General features: G+C 36.1%; 1 protein-coding gene across 1 annotated transcript in view; it reads left to right on the forward strand.

Annotated features, from left to right (window-relative positions):
- Positions 1 to 21,205, forward strand: part of ASXL3 (ASXL transcriptional regulator 3) — a 164,958-nt gene that overhangs the window by 21,435 nt on the left and 122,318 nt on the right. The window contains exons 4-5 of the mRNA XM_054583813.1: positions 5,985 to 6,067; positions 16,622 to 16,624. Of these exons, the coding sequence (XP_054439788.1) occupies positions 5,985 to 6,067; positions 16,622 to 16,624 (86 nt within the window). The remainder of the gene's footprint in view (positions 1 to 5,984; positions 6,068 to 16,621; positions 16,625 to 21,205) is intronic.

Here is a 21,205-nt window from a genome sequence, read left to right on the forward strand (position 1 = left end):
CAAATAAAATAACATTGTAGTATGAAAGCAAATGAAATAAAAATATGTGTTGTGTGAAAACAAATGAAATAATATATGTTGCGTGAAAGCACTCTAATTGTAGAGAGAGAGAGTGTGTGTGTGTGTGTGTGTGTGTGTGTGTGTGTGTGTTTGTGTGTGTGTGTAATGGTTTAATTTGTAATCCCCAAATAATTTACCTAAGACAGCTGAGTATTTTAATGAAATGCCAGTATGGATTAAGGGAAGACACAACAGTGTTAGCAAAGGGGAGAGAGCCTGGTGTTTGATACTCATTTGGGATTCCACAAAGCTAAACATACACCATAGATGTGATTTTAAATTGTGGAAATCTTTTTATTTTGCAATCAAATAAGTAAGCTCAGCATATTTTATTTAGGGCCCCCAAATAACTATTTTAATCATTTGATGAACACTTGGTATAATGTGTTTATCTTAGGGATACTTGAAATGACTTTTCTGTTTGAGAGACACCAAGAAATCTTGAGTAAGTTAAAATATTTGAAACATTATATTTAGTAGGTTAACATGTTTGAACCTAAAGCAGAAAAATACATTCTTAGCTTGGCCTGTGCCCTTGATGATTTGGCAAACTACTCTCTCCTTCTCTTAACTATATTACTATCCTTTTTTGCAGGGTATTTCTCTTCCCTCTCTTGTGACGTGTAGAAGTCTGGAGGAGGAGGTTTCTGGGATGAGTTGTCCTGCCTCAGGTTTCATGAATTGAGATATCTTTGAGATAGGCTCTCATAGAGTCGGTCACATAAGTAAAGAGGGTGAAATCAATCCACTGGTGTATCTGCCAATTCTACACGTCTGTTCACATCTTCAAAAACACAAGAGGATCCTTTGCTAGGAAGGGAGCTGATTGTATATATTTGTGTCCCTAGCCATGGAAATTCCCCTTTACAGAGAGAGATGCTTCATTTGAAACCTGCTTGGGGTAGCGGTGCAGAAGAAAGAGGGTAGTTAAGAATGGAAAGGACTTCAGTCCCTGAGGAAGGAGCAGGAGAGGTGCAAGATACAACCTTAGAGTGTGTGAGTGAAGAGGAATCCCAAATATAGCTCTGACATGGAGAACAATTTGTTTTACATAGAAAGAAAGGACATTTTATGGAAAGATTGAATGCTGTTTCTGACTTTGATTTGTATAGAAGAGACAGTGATATCTGGCCAGTGGTTTCCAATTACAGTCTTCTTTTGGCAGCACTTGCTAGTTCAACTCATTCTAGCTACGGACATTCTTAAGGAAACTCGGTGGTGTTAGGGGCCTGTTTTTGAGGAAATAAATGATAAAACAGCTCATTTTTCAGCAAAAGTTTTTTGACAGGGACTAGAAAAGATCAGTTTTTATCTAAAGTGAATAATGTAGGAAAGAGAAAACAGCGAGAGCTGTTAGAAAGGAGACACAATTCATATTATTTGAAGGAAATATGATTCTGTACTTCTGGCCTACTGGAACTATTAAGAATTCAATTTGCTGTTCATATAGACAATAATTATCACAATTCACTGGCTTTTGTATGTATTAGCAATGCAGTTTGAGAATATTATGTGAAAGAGTATTCATAGTTGCAACTGAAAATGTAAAACAATAAAAAGCTTATAGTTTATAAAATAAAACTTAAATACATGGAACAATGTGTGTAAATTTCTTAAAAATTTAATTAGATGTCTCATTTAATTCCGATCTAAATTTCATCTGGAAATATAAAGAACTGAACAATTAAAAATTTAAGAAGGAACAATGAGGGCAGTGTCCTGTCCAGATAGTAAAATGTATTGTAATATGACAGCAATTTAAAGCAGTGTGGTGCTGGCACGACAATTGATTGAAAGCTCGGTGGAATATAGCGGGACTCTTGGATGAGCCCCAAGCACAGTGGCTTGCAGTTCATTTCAGAGACCCTGAAAATGCCCAGAAGTTCCTTCAGCCTTAAGAGAAAGTATGGGGCCTCTGAGCTCTCTCATCCCTGCCTCAACAATAACAGCTCTGCTTTTGTGCATTTCAAATAACGGGTTCCCACATTTACTCGTTCGTTTCCCATCCAGAAGGGTTTTCATTGCCCTAATATTAGTAGGTGGTAGAGGATGCCTAACTAATCCTGACAGGCTTATGAAACAAATTATGTTGTCGAATCTTGACTTATTAATGGGAGGTGGGAGGCTTAAGTTAGTGCTTTGCCTCAGTACAAAAAGAAAAATTCTAGATGAACTTAAAAATTAAAACATAAAAGCACTTGAAATGTTTGTAGATATTTGCATGCTTTCTGCATAAAAGGAACTTCTAAACATAGAAGCAGTGTCACAATAGAAAAACCTGAATTGTTCATTTGAAAATAGAAAACTTTGCATATCTCCCTAAAATATCCAAAAAATAAGCAACAAAAGGAATAACTATTTTACTGATATGGAAAATAATGGATAATATTCATACTTTATAGAGCTTTTTGCATATTAATAAGAAAAACAGAAATATCCCGTGTCATATCCTATCCCACAGGACATTCATTTGAAAATATCTTTATCCTCATTAGTGATTACAGAAGTATAATAAAAACAACAATGAATTACCATTTACTTGACCTACTGAGATAATGCTTAATACTGGTAATGCTGTGGTGAAGGAGGTAGATTAAGTTCTGCTTGGTGAGAGTATAAATTGTTAAAATCTTTCTGCAAACAATTAGCAGTATGTCAAGAGACATAACAGAACTCACATTCTTCGACTCAATAATACTCTAAAAATGTTACATTCAGTGTATTCTTCGGGTATCTATATTTAGTAATTGAATCTTTAAGACAATATAAATAATACCCACTCTCAAGGAAATGTTTATTATGATGCTGATTTTGAAGAATTCAATTTATGTGGAGAAAAGTATGACAGCTAATAGTGTATACATTTCTTTTATATAATTATATTAAAAATAACATAAAAGAAAAACTAGAAAGAAAACAAATATTAGCAGTGGTTATATTCTTGGTGGTAGGCCTGTGGGTGCATTTTGTTTTTAATAAAATGGCTATGAGTTTGCATTTTTTTAATTTTTGCTATCAGAAGGAAGGTCATTTTAAATTATCCATGACAAACTTTAAAACTGGACTTCCTATTTTGTCACAATTACATCATTATTGCCCAAGCCAGTTTGAACTCATTTTGATGATCCAAAATATTTATTGGATCTATTTCTGAAAAAATCTTATTGAGCTAAATAGCCTTAAAAATCCAGTTCCTTCTCTGCTCTATTGCATCCTTGACCCCGTTTTCTAAAGAAGTAGGTACAACATGGAAAGCAATTGGAGGAACATGTTAAATTCAGAATAAGTACTAATGAATCATGAAAGCATATTAAAATACTAGTATTTGAAAACGTCATGAAGGATAATCCAGAGAGTATCATTTTGGAGGACACGTGAAACTCTAACTAATACCTCCGTGCGAGGAGATCGTTGGGGCAATCTGGTCGTTGGGGCTGGGTGGCTTAGGATGCCATTTCCCTCTGACTGTGACTTCCTCCCCATCGCAGTGTCTGAGTATGGCTGCCTGTGAGTCTGATTCATGTCTCTGCCATGTGTCACATTATTTTGATGGTATCACTGTTTTGTTCTGTGAAGGTAATTTCTCTCTACTTTTTGTTCTTTTAATGTTCACAGAGCTAGTTCAGTGCCGTTTGCCCACACCCAGGAACCTCCTCTTCTCTGTCTCCTTTCTCTGTCCTCCAGGAACTGAGGGTGGCTTCTGGTGTTTGTGTGGCTTCATCACTTCCTTCCTGCCTCTCATCCACTTCATGATGTAATTCTTGGCACTTTTACTTCCTTTGTAGAGTAGGATGTGATGTCATAGAGAAGGGGACAGGGCTATCCAAATTCTCTCAATTGCTGGGAGGAGCTGCCCAGGTGTGCGGAGGGGCCTGTACTCAGGAAGAGAAACAGGGAATCCTCCACAGTGAGTAACCCCACTTTTGAGTGCACCCGAATTTTCGTTGAAATATTGCCCAGTACATTGGAGTTTCCTCTTCGGCCCTTCCTAGATTAAATCAGTTTGCCTTTTGGACGTTCCCAGTTCAGCTCAATTTTCCTCCTTTCTCTCCTTTCTCCTCTAACCCACCCCCTTCTTTCCACCATCCCGCACCTCTCCCCGCCAGCCCCCTTCTTCCTTGCTTGCTTACTTGTGTATGTCTGTGTCTACTGACCTTCTGCCCACATCTATTGTGAGACACCATTAGTGTCCCCAGCATTGCCTATCATGTGGGGGTGATGCACACCCCATATATAGTCCATGTGACCACAGCACCTCCTTTCAGTGATTCATAAGTATGCACTTCTCTACTTACAGCTCTTATTTTAAAAATTCTGTCAGCTTTTTTTGTTTTCATGTCTATTTCTTTCCCTCCCTTCGTTGTGGTCTAATCTTTCCCCTTTTCAGCTCTATTATGCAGTTTCCTTCTTGCCTTTTTTGTAACCAATATTTTTACACATTAGTCCTCTTCCCTATGCAGCTATGCCTCTGTTTCTTTTCCCCCCTTTCCCAGTTTTCAGTTCAGCTCTCAGTGTCTCCCTTTGTGAGGACAATTTTTCTTCTTTCCTAATGACATACCTTCTTTCTAGTGTAGCTCGTATTTCCATGTTCTTTAAAGAACTTACCAACTGTGACTAAGGGACTGATCCAGACTGGGAAAAATGGGGAAATCACCTGGAAAGTAGACAGGGGAGACCAGGAAAGTGGCCCCACTGGTGAGATGGGGCTGCCTGTATGCAACTCTTCGGAGGGCCTGATGAATGGAACCTTCGCTAGTGACTTTGTTGAAATTGGGCCATTGACAGCAGGGGAGCTCACAGAGCTCTTAGGAGCAGATTTGGAAGCCTTTTCAATTTGTAACTTTTGAACGCCCCTGTTCATTCTTAATAATTATGACTCTTCTAGTAAATCATCACAAATCAGAACTCTAGAATCTCTAAGTTGCATGGGGCTATGACTTGTGCAGACGCTTCTGTACAAGGTCTTTAAGTAGGTGTTGTCTGCCCTGGGAGGAAGTCACGGTGAAGAGTGGGCAGACTGGTTCCTTGTACCCAGCGGAGGCCCCCTGCAGCCCGCGCTGGTTCGCAGTGTGGCCGCTGCTGCTTGCTGCTTTCACAACATGCAGTTAGGTCCCTGGCTAAATAAAAAAAGTGGATTCCCAGGGCAGAGCGTCTAATGCCTGTGGAAATAACTATGTCCCATGTCTTCCCCACACTTTAAGGAAATCCCTTCTACTCAAACATGTGTAAGACACAGAGGAAGAGGAAAAAATGGAACTCATTTTATAAAACTGAGATGGGCTGAATGGGAAGAGGCAGGGGTTTACTTGAAATTAATTGGAAAAGGCAAAAGAAAGGAAACTGAGCTGAACTGGAAAGCACATTGTAATGAGTTACTTGGGTTTCTGTATGCTTCTTTCCATTTGGGTCATGAAGGACTTTTTTTCTGATTTTCTTTTTAATATAAATGAGGGTGATCAAAATGAATCCAGAGAGGGTATTTCTGATGAGCATTTTGTTCTCTGCTCTTGGTAGTATTCAGGCTCCATGTTTCCAAGGTCCTGGAAATTTAGGAAACATTTAAACAGCCTGAAAGCATGTCTTTAACCATAAAATACAAGCAATATTTAATAAGGGAAATGATATACATTTATTAACTTTGTTTTTTAAAGTTTCACCTTTATTTTTGGTGTGTACGCCTTTGTGTCTTTAAAAAAAAAAAAAAAAAAGAATGACCCCTATGTGTTGCAGAAATTGCCATACATGTCCAGGAAAAAAGTTGCATTCTTACTTTGGACACTTGAATTGTGTGATCGGACCTTATTTTGACATAACAGCCACTTCCCCGTTAAAATTTTAAGGAAACAATGCATGACTCACACATTTTCATTTTGTATGCTTCCATGCAATAATCTATGAATCTTATGTTTATTTTTATTTTTCAGGCACTAGAAAAACACCCCAACTCACCAATGACAGCAAAGCAGATATTGGAAGTCATTCAGAAAGAAGGGTTAAAAGAAACAAGGTCAGTATTTATATTTCCAACATTTCCCATTTTTATTGATTAATAATGGCTAGTAGTTGCCAAATAATAGATGTATCTACATTTTCAAATTATAAGTTCACTGTGAATTAACTAACTAATTGCAATTTCTTTGTGGCTGCCAAATATTTGGATGACCAGATATTTCCTTGGAACTCCCTGTTGGTTTAATAAATTACATTGGATGGATTAATATTGAGGATACTTTGTTAAAGCATAGCTGTGCGAATCATCTACTTATTGGAATCACTCCTCCTTCCTTTTCTCTAAGAGGATACTGTGTTTCTGAACGTGAATAGTGCAAGAGAAACACTTTTACAGGCTGGATAGGGCTCAATATAAAGATGAGCTCGCTCTGATAAAATTCAAAGTGCCAATGAAAATTTAGTCCTCTTATATTTAGAACTCCTTTACTTGGAGCATCATTAACTATTTTTTTAAAAAAATAGTATTGAGATGTGATTAATGCAGCATACTATACACCATTTAAAATGTACTGTTCAGTGGTTTTTAGTCTATTCACAAATCTGTGCAGTTATTACAACTTCATAATTTTAGGACATATTCACCACCCTAAAATGAAACCCTGATACCCATTAGCAATCATTCACCATTCCCTTCTCCTCCAGCCCTTGGTAACCACTAATCTGCTTTTAGTGCCTGTGGATTTGCCTATTCTGCACATTTCATATATGTGGGATTATACAGTGTGTAGCCTTTTGTGATTCTTTTTCACTTAGCATAATTTTTTCAAACTCCATCCATGTTGTGGCATGAATCAGTGCTTCATTCCTTTTTGTTGCCAAATAATATTCCATTGTATGGATATACCACACTTTGTTTATCTATGGTGATCCTTTATTTTTATTTATTTATTCATTTTACAGTTTTGGCTTTAGCCAGCAGTTTAGGGCCACAAAGATGATATTACTCAAGGAGAAAAGAAGAAGTTTGTTAGAGGATAAAATAACCATAGAGTTGTCATATATATGTATATTATAACCTGTGTTATATAGAGTGAATTTTTTTTTTGTATGATATTTGTATACCTGCAAGCTCCTGAGCATGCAGTGGTTGTAAGCTGGTGAAAACTAAACCTGTTGATCCGCCTTTCACATATTTTGACTGATAACTGAGACAGGACTGCTGAGAGAAATGAATATCCTCCCAAGGCCAACTTTTCCTAAACAATCAGTATTACCTACAACTTCTGTAGTGGTAAAGTGTGGGTAACATCAGCCGCTACCTGTTTAAGATGCATCTTTTAGAAGCGCGATCGTGAACATCACAATTTAGTGTGGGATGGTTCACATAGGCTCAAATTTCCATCCCTTCCTTAGAGGCTTTTTCTGCCTGTTCTGAAGGAAGAGCCTGAGATAACGCAGTTCCACTGTGTTTGCAGCAACTGTTCTCCTACGGGGGGAAGGCGACAGTGGGGAGGGAGGAGGCTGACAGAGCCTTACAGCTGCGTGAGAGGGGAGCCCGGTCTTCAAAGCCAGATGCCGATGCGAGGAGCCAGGGAACAAAATAGGGACACCTGGAAATTAATTTTCTCCTTGCTCCTGTCAAAAACCTTGAAAACACTGGTGCCATTTAGAAAGCACTGTAAATGTTTGTGCTACAGCCAAAAGAAAGAGGGGGTAAAAATCTAAGGATTTCAGCTCCTATCAAATGTGGGATTGGTGCCAGGGAGATCTGCCAACACAGACATAAAAAGTCTATCCTATAAGCACACGTTTGAAATTTGTTCATTACATTCTTCTTCTCCACAGGAATGACTATGTTCTTATGTACAAAATTCTTGTACCATGGTTTTGAACAGCATTTTAATTACATTTATTATTATAACAGCGTTATTTCATATTTTTCAAAATGCCGGTCTTCCCAGAATGGTATACTAAAGGGTTGTAAGCATATGTAGGTACAGTTAAAACAAACAAACAGAACAGCTTCTTCAAAGAATAAAGAACAGTGAAATAGAAAGCACCCCCTCCCATTCCTCTAAATGCAGCCACACCTCCACCCCACCCCCAATACTGTGTTCTTCTGTAAAGAAAAAAGATTTTTTTTTGTTACCAATACTGATAAACCAGTGCAACAATATTGAAAGTAGCTGCAAAGAATTCACATGTTGAGCAGGCAAAGAAAAACGTGATATTTCTATTAACGTTCTATTCTGTAAAATCAGTTTTATATTGAAGGGCCTCTATGCATTTTATGCTCTCATTTATTTCTAAATTTGTTTAAATCTCCCTCCTGTCAATGGGGACCCGTTACTTATGGCTGCTATGTCAGCGACCACCCTTCCCTTGCTTTCCCGTTACCGTGTCGGTTTGGCTACTGACTTTGGAATTGTCTTCATTACAGCTCTAAAATAAAAGTATATAGATTTTGAGTGAGTTGTGGGGCTTTCCTATATGGAATGCATGTTTTAGGCAGCATATTCTAACATTTATTTTGCCTACCTAATGTACTCTTTTGCTACCTTCCATGTTCTTAAATGTTTCCAAATATTTAAGGTAGCTGAGTTAATGAAGTGTAACTGTATCTAAGTGGAGTTACATTTAGAAATCCCATCATCATTAGTTTAAACATAGCTGTTTAATTTCTAGGTATTATTAATGATGTATTTTTCAAGAAACACAGGGTTGTGATATGCCTGGTAAATGCAGGGGAGTGATTGTGAAAGTTACTGATGTGACCATAACCCCTTGCAGGCTCCTATATGGATGAGAGGTCATGTTAACAGTTCTCCCTCAAATATGCCACTAATGTAATCATCTGTACAAATCTGGCTTTGGAGTGTTGCCATTTTTCCTCCGGTACCTGGGGCGGGGTTGGGAGGGATAACTTTTATTCTGTGTTCCAGGTAGAGTTCCTGTAGCATTTACCTCACTGTGCTGTAATTTTTATCCTTGCATGTCTTCCCACTGGTCTGTGAGCTCTTTAAGGACAGGTAGCTAACACTCCTAGTACTCAAGAGATACTCAGCAATTATTTGTTGAGTAAATTAATCTTCCTTATCAAGATGGTAATTTGCTGGTGCCTAGTGATGACTTTGGCTTTCATTTAGAGTCAGAAGCTTCTTGTATTTTTCATCCTCTTCAATAGTTTGTTTTAATCAAAAGGACTCTAACACTTTTGTGGGAATCCCATTAAATATATGCATGCAGTTAGTCTCCAGCAGATCATCTGTGAACAAGTAAGGTTATTATGCTGTTGCTTGTTTTCAAACACTGTAAGTGCTGCCAGTTTAAACTTGTAATGTATAATAAAAAAATACACCAATAATTTTGGCAAAGCTGATGTGACTACTTGAATGTGTTCAGTATATATAATACTGTTAATTTATTTGACTGAGATGAAATTCTTGACATGTTATACGATCTTTTTCAAGTGACACTTTAAATAACATACTTTTCATGTAGATAAGAAAAAGAGGACATCTTTTCTATATCATGTTCTGTGTATCTTCTTCATGTTTTGATGAAATGTGTAGTGTGTGATTAAATTCTATTTGGAAAAGCCATACTGAAATACATAATTTTCATGTGGTTTGAAAAAGGTATATGAATATAATAAATTGTCAGAAGGACAGATATTTTTTATTGAAAAAAATTAATAATACCATGGCCTGATTTCCTAGAATTGGTTTTTTGGTGAAACTGTATTTTGGTTAGTTTTAATTTCCTTCTGTATAATAGCATAGAAGATTCTATCAATACTGTTTTACTCTGGTCCATCTCTACACTTGCTCTTACTGATTCTGAGTGATTATTTTTCAGGCTTCTGTTACTTTGTGTTTATGACTTGCCAACAACTGATAAAACATAGCAGTATGAATGCTTTTCAAATGATCAGACTCTTATAATCAGTCAAATTGCAATGTTTGTAGAGAGGGGATAAAATATGTGCATATTGCAGTTTGATGCTTTTGTGGTGGGTATCTAACATGCCTGCTTGGACTCTTGGCTAAACATTGCCCCCTCCTCAGGGAGTAAGCCTGCTACTGTAGAATATGGTCTTGTCTGCAATAAATAAAAGTATTTGTAGAAAAACAGGAGTAACTCCCATTACCGTGTCGGTTTGGCTACTGACTTTGGAATTGTCTTCATTCTCCTTTTCTGTTTTTGGTTTGCTTTTTCAGAAGTTATAATTCCTTTACAAAGAGGACTGAGGGATTTTTGATACCTGAGAATATGTTTTTCTCTGCTCATATAATTGTTAAAGTAATGCTTCCAAAGAAATGTGAGCTTGGTTATAGTGACACACCTGGGTTGGAAGGTCAAGGAGTGGGGCTTGAAGCGCTCACCAGCAAGAGCAGAACAGCTGTTCATCAGTGAGGCATAATTTTTTATGTGTTGGGCATTATCATTACAAGATACCTGTCATTACTGCAGCATGAACTGTGATATGGTTTTCCTATTATTTGATTATAGTAAACAGTTTTTAATGGAGTTGAGACAGTCATAAAACAAAGGCAAAAAAAACCCCCTCACAGAAAGCAATTAAAAAACCACACCTGGACCACACTTGGATTGGGGAAGGGCAATATTTATGAGGTACATTTTTACATTATAGTTGCCTTACTTAAAAAAAAAATCTATGTTAGATTTTATCAGCCATTTACAGATCAGCAGCGTATAATTACCTGTCACAGTAGGGACATTTGAAAAGGTTTATAAACAATCTCTGTTGTGTTTAGTGTTACTTGGAATATGGACATATTTTTTGATTTCGCAATGAGGACATTCTAAGATTTTTTTATTACTCTGTTATCAATGAAACTTTTTATTCCCACTGATAATTCTGAGAATAAATTTGTTTACAGCTACTTGTCTTAACACTTTGCATGTTTTCTGTTTTGTAATCTCTGTTATGATACACTGAAATTAGGATCTCCACTGGGCAGTGGTTTATTAAAGATGTTGCATTTTTCTAGGGGAATAAAATGTCAGAAAATTCTATTACCATGTATAGTGACAAACAATAAAATTTCTTGGCATTTTTCTTGGCGAGATTTATGTTTCTAATTAGTGCTATAGGAGATGATTCTTTCTCGCTGCGAAATGTTTTGTCTAGAGATAAGAAAGAAACACAAATAATTTCTACTGCAAAATCAATTCTTATCTCCAGACTCCATGTTGGCATCCATCCTTTCGAACTGAAATGGTGGTCGAACTTGTTTGTATTGGGGCATTTTAGAATTACAGTGCTAACTCACAGCGTCATCCATGCCATTTGCTAACATTTAATCCTCTCATTGTGCAAATGGTGTGCACCGTCAGCTACTTAGGGGTGAATGAGACAATGATGTTATTAAGTAGAAACATAGGGCAAACTGGGTATATTTGTGTACATATATAGGTGTGTACATAAGTGTGTATAAAAAAGCCTTTAGAATATATAGGCTGCCTCTAAGTTTACATAAATTTTTCTTGTTGTCATTACTCAGATTAGAAATTTAAATCAGAGTCATTCCTAACTCTCCTCTCCTACCCCCATGCCCATGTGGTTCTTGACTAGTGTTAGTCCTGTTTCCTAAGTACATCTTTTTTTCTTTGTATCCCCACATTTTGCCATTCATTCTTTGCACTTATAATTTCTTTTTTAAATTAAATTTGTTAGGGTGACACTGGTTAATAAGATCATACAGGTTTCAAGTGTTCCATTGTATAATACCTCATCTCTATATTACATTGTATGGTCATAATCCAAAGTCAGGCCACCCTCTGTCAGCATATATTTAACCCTCTTTACCCTTCACTACCTCCCTTCACTCCCCTTCCCTCTGGTGACCACCATTCTATTGTCTGTGTCTGTGAGTTTTTGTCTTGTTTGTTCATTTGTGGTTTTTGGTTTTAGAGCCCACATGCGTGAAATTATATGGTTCTTGCCTAGTTTTGCCTAGCATAATATTTTGACTTATTTTGCCTAGCATAATATTTTCAAGATTTATCCATGTTGTTGCAAATGGCAGTATTTCGTCTTTTCTTATGGCTGAGTAATATTCCATTGTATATACATACCACATCTTTTTTATCCAATCATCTGTCAAAGGATACTTTGGTTGTTTCCATGTTTTAGCCACCATGAATGCTGCAATGAACATAGGGGTATATGTATCTTTACAAATAGATATTTGCAAATTTTGGGGCTAGATACTAGATCGCAATTTGTCACCATACACAAAATGGGTCACTTATAATTTCTTATCTAGACTAGCACACTGTCTTCTTATCTGATCTCTTTAAACATGGTCTCCCCCTTCTTAAATCCATTTTTTTCTCAAGAACGGCAGTATTTGGTAACTGATAACCCAAAATATTCCAGAGAATATATTGCAACTAGTAAACTATGCATCAAAAGATATTTCAGTTGTATTTTTGGAGATAATTAGATAAAACTGGTATGATATCTTTTTCCTATTCAGATGATATCTGAATAAGGGTGTGATGTTATGATAATTCATGGTACAATTAGATGAGGTTTTTGAATTTCCAGTCTGGTATTTTTATACACATTTGGTTCCTCCCAAAAATATGTCACTTAATATGGTTGTTGGTTGGCATTATCTGTCCTTTTGTACATAATTAATTAGTTTTAAATTAACTGGTATAAAACTTGTATGTAAGAATTCATAACTTATACATGGATATGACTACTTGTTTAAAAATAATTATGTAATTTGTCATAAATGAAACTATTTTACTTAAAATTACTTTTTTATATTGACAAGGTTGTTAAAATAATTCTTCAGGGAATGATAAGATTATATATTACTGTGGAAGCATTCCTGAGTTAAAAAATAATTATGTGAAACATTACCCTTTGGGGTCAGTTTTGAACTCCTCAGCACACCCCTAATCAGTCTGGACTTGGGCCGCTTAACAGCCTTTATGTTCAAGCATCTGGGATTGCAGCCACAGTGACTACTTGCTGTTACAGTGAAATCTCCCCCATTATCTTTTCATGATTTGGGAAGTAAGAGTGCTATGAGGCATTCATGAACTGTGTCACGTGTGGGCGTGTGTCAGAGGGTTGCACTTCTGGTAGTTATCCCATTGGTCCATAAGAGGCAATACGATTGGATCGCTGAATGGGGAGGAAGCACTTTTCAGATAGAATGCCTCACACTAATGTACCAAATTTGGAACAGCACTTTTCCTGGTTCCCAGACTGAAGTCATATGTGATTGGCTTAGTCTGCTCAGACTGCCATAATAAAACACCATAGACAGGATAGCTTAAACAATAGAAATTTATTTTCTCTTAGTTCTGGAGGTTAGAAGTCCCAAATCAAAGTCCAGCGGGGTAGGTTTCTGATGAGGCCTCTCTTGCTGGTTTGCGGATGGCCACCTTCTTGCCATGTCCTCACATGGCCTTTCTTGGTTGTGTGAGTGCAGAGAGAGTACACTCTTTGATGTCTCTTCTTACAAGCATGCTATCCTATGAGATCAAGGCCACGTCCTTATGACCTCAGACAACCTCAATCACTTCCTTAGGGGCCCCTTCTCCAAATATAGCCATGTTAGGGGCTCGGGCTTCCCTATGTGAAAATTCAGTTCGTAACAGTGATTCAGAATTTAGAAATTTACATTTCCAGAATTCATGGCATACCATAGGGATATTTCTAGAATTGTGAGTATCTGATTCGTCGAGAAGGTATTCGCATAACCATATGCTTAATACTGTACAAAATGCTTCCATTTTTACATACTCCTAGTATGTGTTTCATGTTATTCTTAACATAAACCAATATAATACTTGGGTTGTTTTGTGTTCAAATAAAATGTATAAATTCACATAACATAAATCGATTGGGATTTTATTTGAAGCCTTTGGTAAAAATAGCTGTGGCGACTGCGTATAAACCTCAAGATATCAGTATTCACTAAGGTATGCAATTACTGCTCTGAAATGACCATTTCTTAATATGCCTTTTTATTTTGTCAAGCTTTCTTTCTCCATTCTTCCAAATAATTGAACAAAAAGGTAATTTAGGTGATTTCAGCTTTATCAAGATCTACATATAATTTAGTCCTGAAATACTGAGCTCTCTATAAATATTTCAGTGCAGAAATAGAAGCAGGAATGGATATAAAATTGCATTTGTACGTGAGTCTTTCTAAGGATCTCTGCAGGTGAAAATCTTTGGGGAGGAATAGACATTTAACTGGGGTGATTTCATTTAATTTTTGGTGTTTTTTTCTCTGTATCTCTTCATTTCATTGCTTGTGCTCTTAATTGCCACATGCCTAAATGATTTTAGTTTTGCTTCATTGTTTTGAACTTGACAACATAATTCAAATGCAAAACAGTTGATATGCTGACATGGGGACTTCTTTTTATAGTTGATTTGTTTTTAGAGGAATAAAAATTATGGCAACTTGTTAAGCCAGGTTTTCTAAAAGCTACAGTGCATAATTCCTAACAGTAAGTTTTAGTTCTTTCGGGACAATTAAGGACCATGTACCCTACACCCCCTGAGATGCCTATACAAAATTAAATTGATAATTATTGACTGGGAGTCTGTCTGAAATGTCTAGACTCAGAGAGAGCAGGCTGACAGCTGTCAGGGAGTGGTGGGGAGATGAAGGGATGAGCAAAAAAAGAAAAAACAACTCATGGACACAGACAACAGTGTGCCGATCGCTGTGGGGAGGAGGGTGGAGGGAGGTGGAGGAGTGTATAGTCAGGGTAAATGGTGATGGAAGGAGACTTGACTTGGCGCGCTGAACACAGTGCAGTGTACAGATGATGTGTTGTAGAAACGTGCACCTGAAACCTGTATAATTTTGTTAGCCAGTGTTATCCAAATAGATGCAATTAAAAAGAAAAAAAGTGATTTCTATTGACATTTTTTAAAAAGTTAAAGCCTGTTGTGGGTGCCGTGCAGGGCTTCTGCTCTGGCTCTGCCTTCTCGTCAGCTGTTAATCACCTCCCGGCTCAGAGCACTCAGATGTGTAGGTGCAGAGCTTTGTCAGGTGCTTAGTAGTCAAATTAAAGAACATCAGAGAAATGGAAATAAAGTAATGGAGATACAGATATTATAACATGAAGTTAATCATTCAAATACCGTACCTATTATGCTCACTGTGTAAGATCCTGGGGATTTTGTGGAAGCTTTAAGGCATGCATTCATTCCATTCTTACTTATTAAGCACATGCTTTGTTCTTGAAACTGTACAAGTTGCTGGATTAATAAAATGTAGTCCCTGTTCTTGATTTATCAGCACAGTTGCGAACTATTCTTCTCTGTGTCATTTCATTAGGCCTTTTAACCGCTTTCTGGAAAGTATGTTTTTAGTCCAGTGAATAATGCTTTTCTTTTTTATTTTTATTTAAAAAATTTTTAGATTTAGGAATTTCTAAATTCTCTCTTGAATTCTTAATAAAATGTAGTATTTTCTATCATGCCAAGAACTGACGCCTTTCCATTACAAATATAAGCTCATTAAGGTAAGGAATATACACCTCTCTCCGTTCATTAGTTTGCATAATGCTGAGCTACCATATTTTATGCAGCATGTCAAGCAGATTGATGACTACAGGCTAAGGATTAAAAGAATACCTACCTTTCCATCATTAAATTATATTGGGCCCAATGCTAAGGACTTTACATGAATTATCTTTTAAGAACCTTTGAAGTGAGTTGATATTTACTGTATTTCCCATATTATAGGTAGGGAAACTAAGGCTGTTTATCTGGCTGGCAAGTGACAAGATTAGGATTTCGTGTCTGATTCAGAACCAGTTTCACCTGACCTTTTTAAATACTTATCCCATGAACCTAATAAAGTTTTGATTAAGAAAAGTATTGGTTATGTAATTCTACTGAGTACATTCTTCTCATCCCCCTCAGCAGTTTTTCTGGCTGATTGTTCAGTCTTACATGTTACCGATATTCAAGGCTAGCCTGTAGATATAGGTGTATTGAGCCTCTTTCAGTTTATAACCTAGTTGTAAATAGGGTTGAAGAGTCAAAAAAAAAAATTGCATTTAGATTCGGAGGACGCAAAGACCCCGATACACTTTGTTATGCCCATCCAGCAGGAGGAGTAAGACTACAGGTGAAGATCTGGGCTTACGGACAGCAGCTAGACATGTTTGAAATGGAATGTCTCACTCTTCATTTGAGAAGGTAAAGCTGGGAGGGTGGGAAACATACCTTGGGGAATGGAAGACCCAAAGACTTTGTAGGACTCTTACTGTTTTGTGGTTGATAACTGAACTTAGGCTGGAACTTGTTTCCAGGGAACGTGCTCACTGTGACCAAAGCAGAGTTGCCAAAAAAATGTCGGTGATGCAAAAGGCAACATTAGAGGGTGGCACTTGCTACCCTTGCGAAACAACTCAGTGAAAATAGATGGGACTGACTAAATCATGATTAGGTTGGGGTAGAGGAGGCTAAGTTAGTAACATTGTTCTCCTTTTAAGAAATGCATCTGGGGAAAGGAAAGGAGGCCCAAATGAGTAAGTGAGTGCAATTTCAGAAGCATCATTACTGCATTTTAAAGGAAATTTTCTTAAGCAGAAAGTAATCACGTATACTTTATTGTTATTGGTAATCTGTATCATAGCCACTTATCCATCCTTCCTCATCTTATCCCTTCATTGTATTTCCACCGGGAAGTATAAACACACCACTCTTTCTTTTTTATTTTTACAGAAGACAGGTGTAAAATTTCCAAGCAGAACACATTCTCTTAAGGCCACTGCAGCTAGCCTGAACTCATTCCTTAGTTCTTCTGTTGCATGTCTGCATGAAATACAACAATTTGTACAATAATTATTAAATTTGTTGCTTCATTTGTGTTTATTAAAGGTGATCTGCTGAGATATATATATATATATGCAACTATAATGCATATATATGCATAATTATATATGCATAATTATATATGACATTCATGAAGATTTATTGGAACAAGCTGTTGCTAGTGGGACAGTTTCAAGAGTGGTTCAAATTTTACATTCCTAAATGTTTGGATTAGCAAAGATCACTTAGGAATTTCCCCATACTTCCAATCCAACAAAGTTAATGAGGAACACGGAAAGTACTATTTGGAGTTGCTAAGAATAGATCTCACTGCTCACTTCTTTTATCCATCCTTAATATTGGAAATGTTAACTTGATTTTTCAGTTTTAGAATTTACTTAATTTACTTTTTTAGATACTATTCTTTCGAGTCAGCCACTTAAAACTTTTACTTTTCAAATTTTTATAAATTAGTATGTATATTAGATATAGTGATACACTCTTACCTTTTCTCATAAGACAGTGGTGAGGAATTGTGAAAGAGTGCCTGTAGAATTTTGAGTAGGAGCAGATCATTATCTAACGTTTTAAATGCGGTCTTTCCCTTGCACAATTTTCAACCACCTGGCCACTGAAGCAATTCCTAGCCTTTATTTAGAAGTGTTTCTTGTGATAAAAGAGTAGTGGGCTGAATAATTTCTCATAGCTAAGGAATCACACCCTTTCATGAAGTCAGGAATAGTTTATACAAGGAGCCATTTGCTTGTCATTACTATCTCAATTTTAAGCCATGCTTTGAGAATTTATTTGAAATCAAACCTCTTTAAAATCAGAAGACATTCAGAGCAGCCTCTACTACATTGGGATGCAATCTAAGGTATGGATGAAGTTTAGGTCAGAACTTAACATTTTGTTTCTGTTAAGAACTTTGCAGGTCATATAGTCTTAAATTTTTATTTTACATATCAATAAACTAAGGCTTAGAGAAGATGAGTTGTCTACCATAATAGAACTAATAAATATTTGACTCGTCTTTAAACTCAGAAGAGACTGATTATTTCAGAATTTGAGAAGAAACAGCAAAAGGCCAGTAGTAGGTAAAGCCAGACCACATAAAGAAAAGATAAATCTTCTATACTAAGGTACTGTTACAAGGGACATGCCATTCAATCGATTTTCCTGAAGTGGTGGGTTTTCATTGATTTAGTCACCCTCTATTACCTGATTTGACTTGCCTTCTACTGAAGTACATATTTGTAACTCTCTTGGCAGGAGTTAGGGGAACAAGAGAGATTGTGCTGTAATGTATACTTCAGATGGTAATCTAGCATTCTTGATTTTTACTTCTTTGGCTTCTTGTTGCCATCAAGGCCTTCCTTGTCGAAGGGGGACAATGAGAGTAGGGTAAGTGTTACGTTCCTGCCTTTGAGGGTTGATGTGAGCTCAGTAAGGCGCAATGCCTTAGATCATTTTATTAAATATGCTTATTCCATTTATTTTTAAGAATGTCTGTAGTATGAGGTAGTATGTGAAGCAAGGGCAAATAGATTTGCCTGCAGACAGTTTGATGCAAACGAGTCATCCAGTACCCATTGTTCTCTTTTTAGAATTTTCCCTTTGGACTCTTGCAGCCCATTTCATTTCTTCACTCATCCTGTGACAATATATTATTAAATTTTCCTCTGTTTTCTATACAACTTAAAATGGATAACAATCAAATATTTAAATGTAATCACAATAAAATTGAGTGGTCTGACATGTCCAATGGGTAAATGAAAACAATGTCAACTAATGTGAACTTACAGCAAAAATTTAGTTTTTATTTATTGATTCTTTTTTCTGTCATTAATAATGCATTTGTTTGTTTGTTTTTATAAATGGATCTTTAACATATCAGTGCATATGGAACATATGTAATGATAATTTTATAGATTAAATAAGGTTAAATCCAGTACAATGTGGAGCTATTAAATACTTTCTGTAATGAATTTATGATATATTGTCTTACTCTTTACTTATGATAATGATATGAATCTCTGACTTTTCTACTACTTAGGTTGTTTATACAGATTAAAATTTAGAAATAAATTTGAAAGTCTATTATAATTGCATATTGTTGATTATATTCAATGTTTTGCAATTAATTTAAGTATTTTCAGATTATTTCCTCAGGTTTGAGAATTGAGAACCAAGAAATTACTTTTAATTTGTATTTACTTTATAGCATAGCCTGTTTATATAAAGTAGTATCATGTTTGCATGGGTATCATGAAGTCCCCAAATAAGTGGTTAAGTCAGTAAAAGTTCATTTATCCTAGCATGGTCTACAGGTAGATAGTCCAAGGAATGATGAAATAACTTTGCTATATCCCAAATTCTAGGGAGCCAGAGTCTTTCTGTCTTGCTGTACCATTTACTTAGGATTTTCTCCTCATTCCCAACATCCTGTAAGGCTTGCCATGAAATTTATGTCCCAAGCTGCAGCTGGAAGAAGAGGCATATCCAGTCCCTTTATAGATGTGCTCTGAAAGTTAAGTGCATCAGTCTTCCTCATGCCCCATTGGCGAGACACGTAGTTGCACTTAACTGAATGGAAAGCTGGAGAATATAGTCTATTGCAGGAGCCATGTTCTCAGATAAAAGGTGGGAGTCTTAACTGTAGGGAACAACTTGCAGCCTCTGCTGTATTTATTTTTAAGTTAAGTCTCATGTTTGAGCTTGATTTAGTTTAAATATGTATTATCATTTTTGACACTTGAATAAAAGTACCTGCATACTTGATTTTCTGCCAATCTTCCGTATATTTGTCTTTCTCACTCTGCTCAGCCTGTAATGACCTGCATCACCTCTTATCTTCTACTCCGTACCTCCAAAACCCAATTCAAATGCAATATAACACCACCTCAGTGAAGAACTTACTAACTCCATCTTTAACTCATCGTTTTATCCCTGCTATTCCATTATAACACAGTATGTGTGGTCCTCTATTGTAGTATCTAATAAACTCAAAATTTCTCCTGTTATAATAGGACTGCAGCTTCCTTCATGGTAGAGTTTATGTTTCACTGATCCCATGGTACCCTTCATATAACAGGTTCATGATATTTCTGATTGAGTGAATGGAAATTTGAGTTCTAGCTCTATTCTATAACATGATGTATTATCCTGGATAAATCATTCAGTCTTTTATTTATTTTTGTCTTTCCAGTAAAATGGGGGAAAAATTATAACTCTTATTCTGCATCATAAGACTATTATGAAGATAAATAATTTGAAAAATATGGGGTAAATTTTAAGATACTTGATTTATGAGATTTCACTGTTTGCTGTCTTATTAGGAATTTAGGGAAATTAATCAAGATTGCATGGATTGTCAAGTCAAATTTGTATTCTAAGAAACTTCACGGTAGTATTTTGGCAGAGTGGTTCCAAAAGTTTCACATTTCAGTAAGAAGTATATAATATTGTTTAATACTTAATTTTTATCTAAAATTTCCTGAGAAGTTGGAAAAGGAATTCTAGTTAGTTTGTGTTGTTGGCTTAGACTCAGTGATAAGATTTAAAACCATGGTTGCTCGATGAATCAGAGCCCGAGTTGTTTTTAATAAGATACCTGTCAATGACTAACGTTGAGACTCTAGTATCAGGTATTTTCTTATTTACAATATACCAGTGAATAAATTATTTTTCATTAAATGAGATGCTTTTGGGGGCATCTTAATTGTGACTCCAAAGGTCTATTTCTCTAGCTAACTGTCATACTTGAGTCACTTTAGCCTTAGAATGTACAATATTGAGGTAGTATTTCCTCTGCTTTCTCATCCTCCACACTTATATGTATTAATTTATAGTATCCTGACAGTACCTCCTCCTAATTATTTAATTGGTATGTCTTGGGGGGAAATAATGTGTCTCAGAGTCTTATGTATTTGTATATCATCCAAATTTTGTTTGAAATTTGATTATGAAGTTTCACATACACAAAGTGCAATTTTAGAGAATATTCTACTGAACAAACCACTTTACCATCTCTGAGGAGGGCTACATTTAAATATGTAGATAACAGTTAATTACCTGGAAAACTTATGTCATTATTTGTGTGATATTTTTGGCTTGTATAATATTTATTAAGTGTTTACAGTATACTAAGAGTTTCCCATTATACTGAAATAGTTTTGCTGTCTATTAAACTAAATGTAGAATAGAATATATTTTACTTTTGAGTAGTGATCTGATTTCCAAGATTCTTATAAATTACACATATGTTAATGTCTTAGTGATGGTTATTACCATCACTGCTACCCTTAACGCCTCTTTATCTTTTCAGATACAAATTGTCATCTCCCCTGGGAATCTTTC

This window comes from Pteronotus mesoamericanus, unplaced genomic scaffold (assembly GCF_021234165.1).
Source record: "Pteronotus mesoamericanus isolate MK-2021 breed Mesoamerican mustached bat unplaced genomic scaffold, CSHL_Meso_final contig_74, whole genome shotgun sequence".
In the NCBI taxonomy this organism is placed as follows: Eukaryota; Metazoa; Chordata; class Mammalia; order Chiroptera; family Mormoopidae; genus Pteronotus; species Pteronotus mesoamericanus.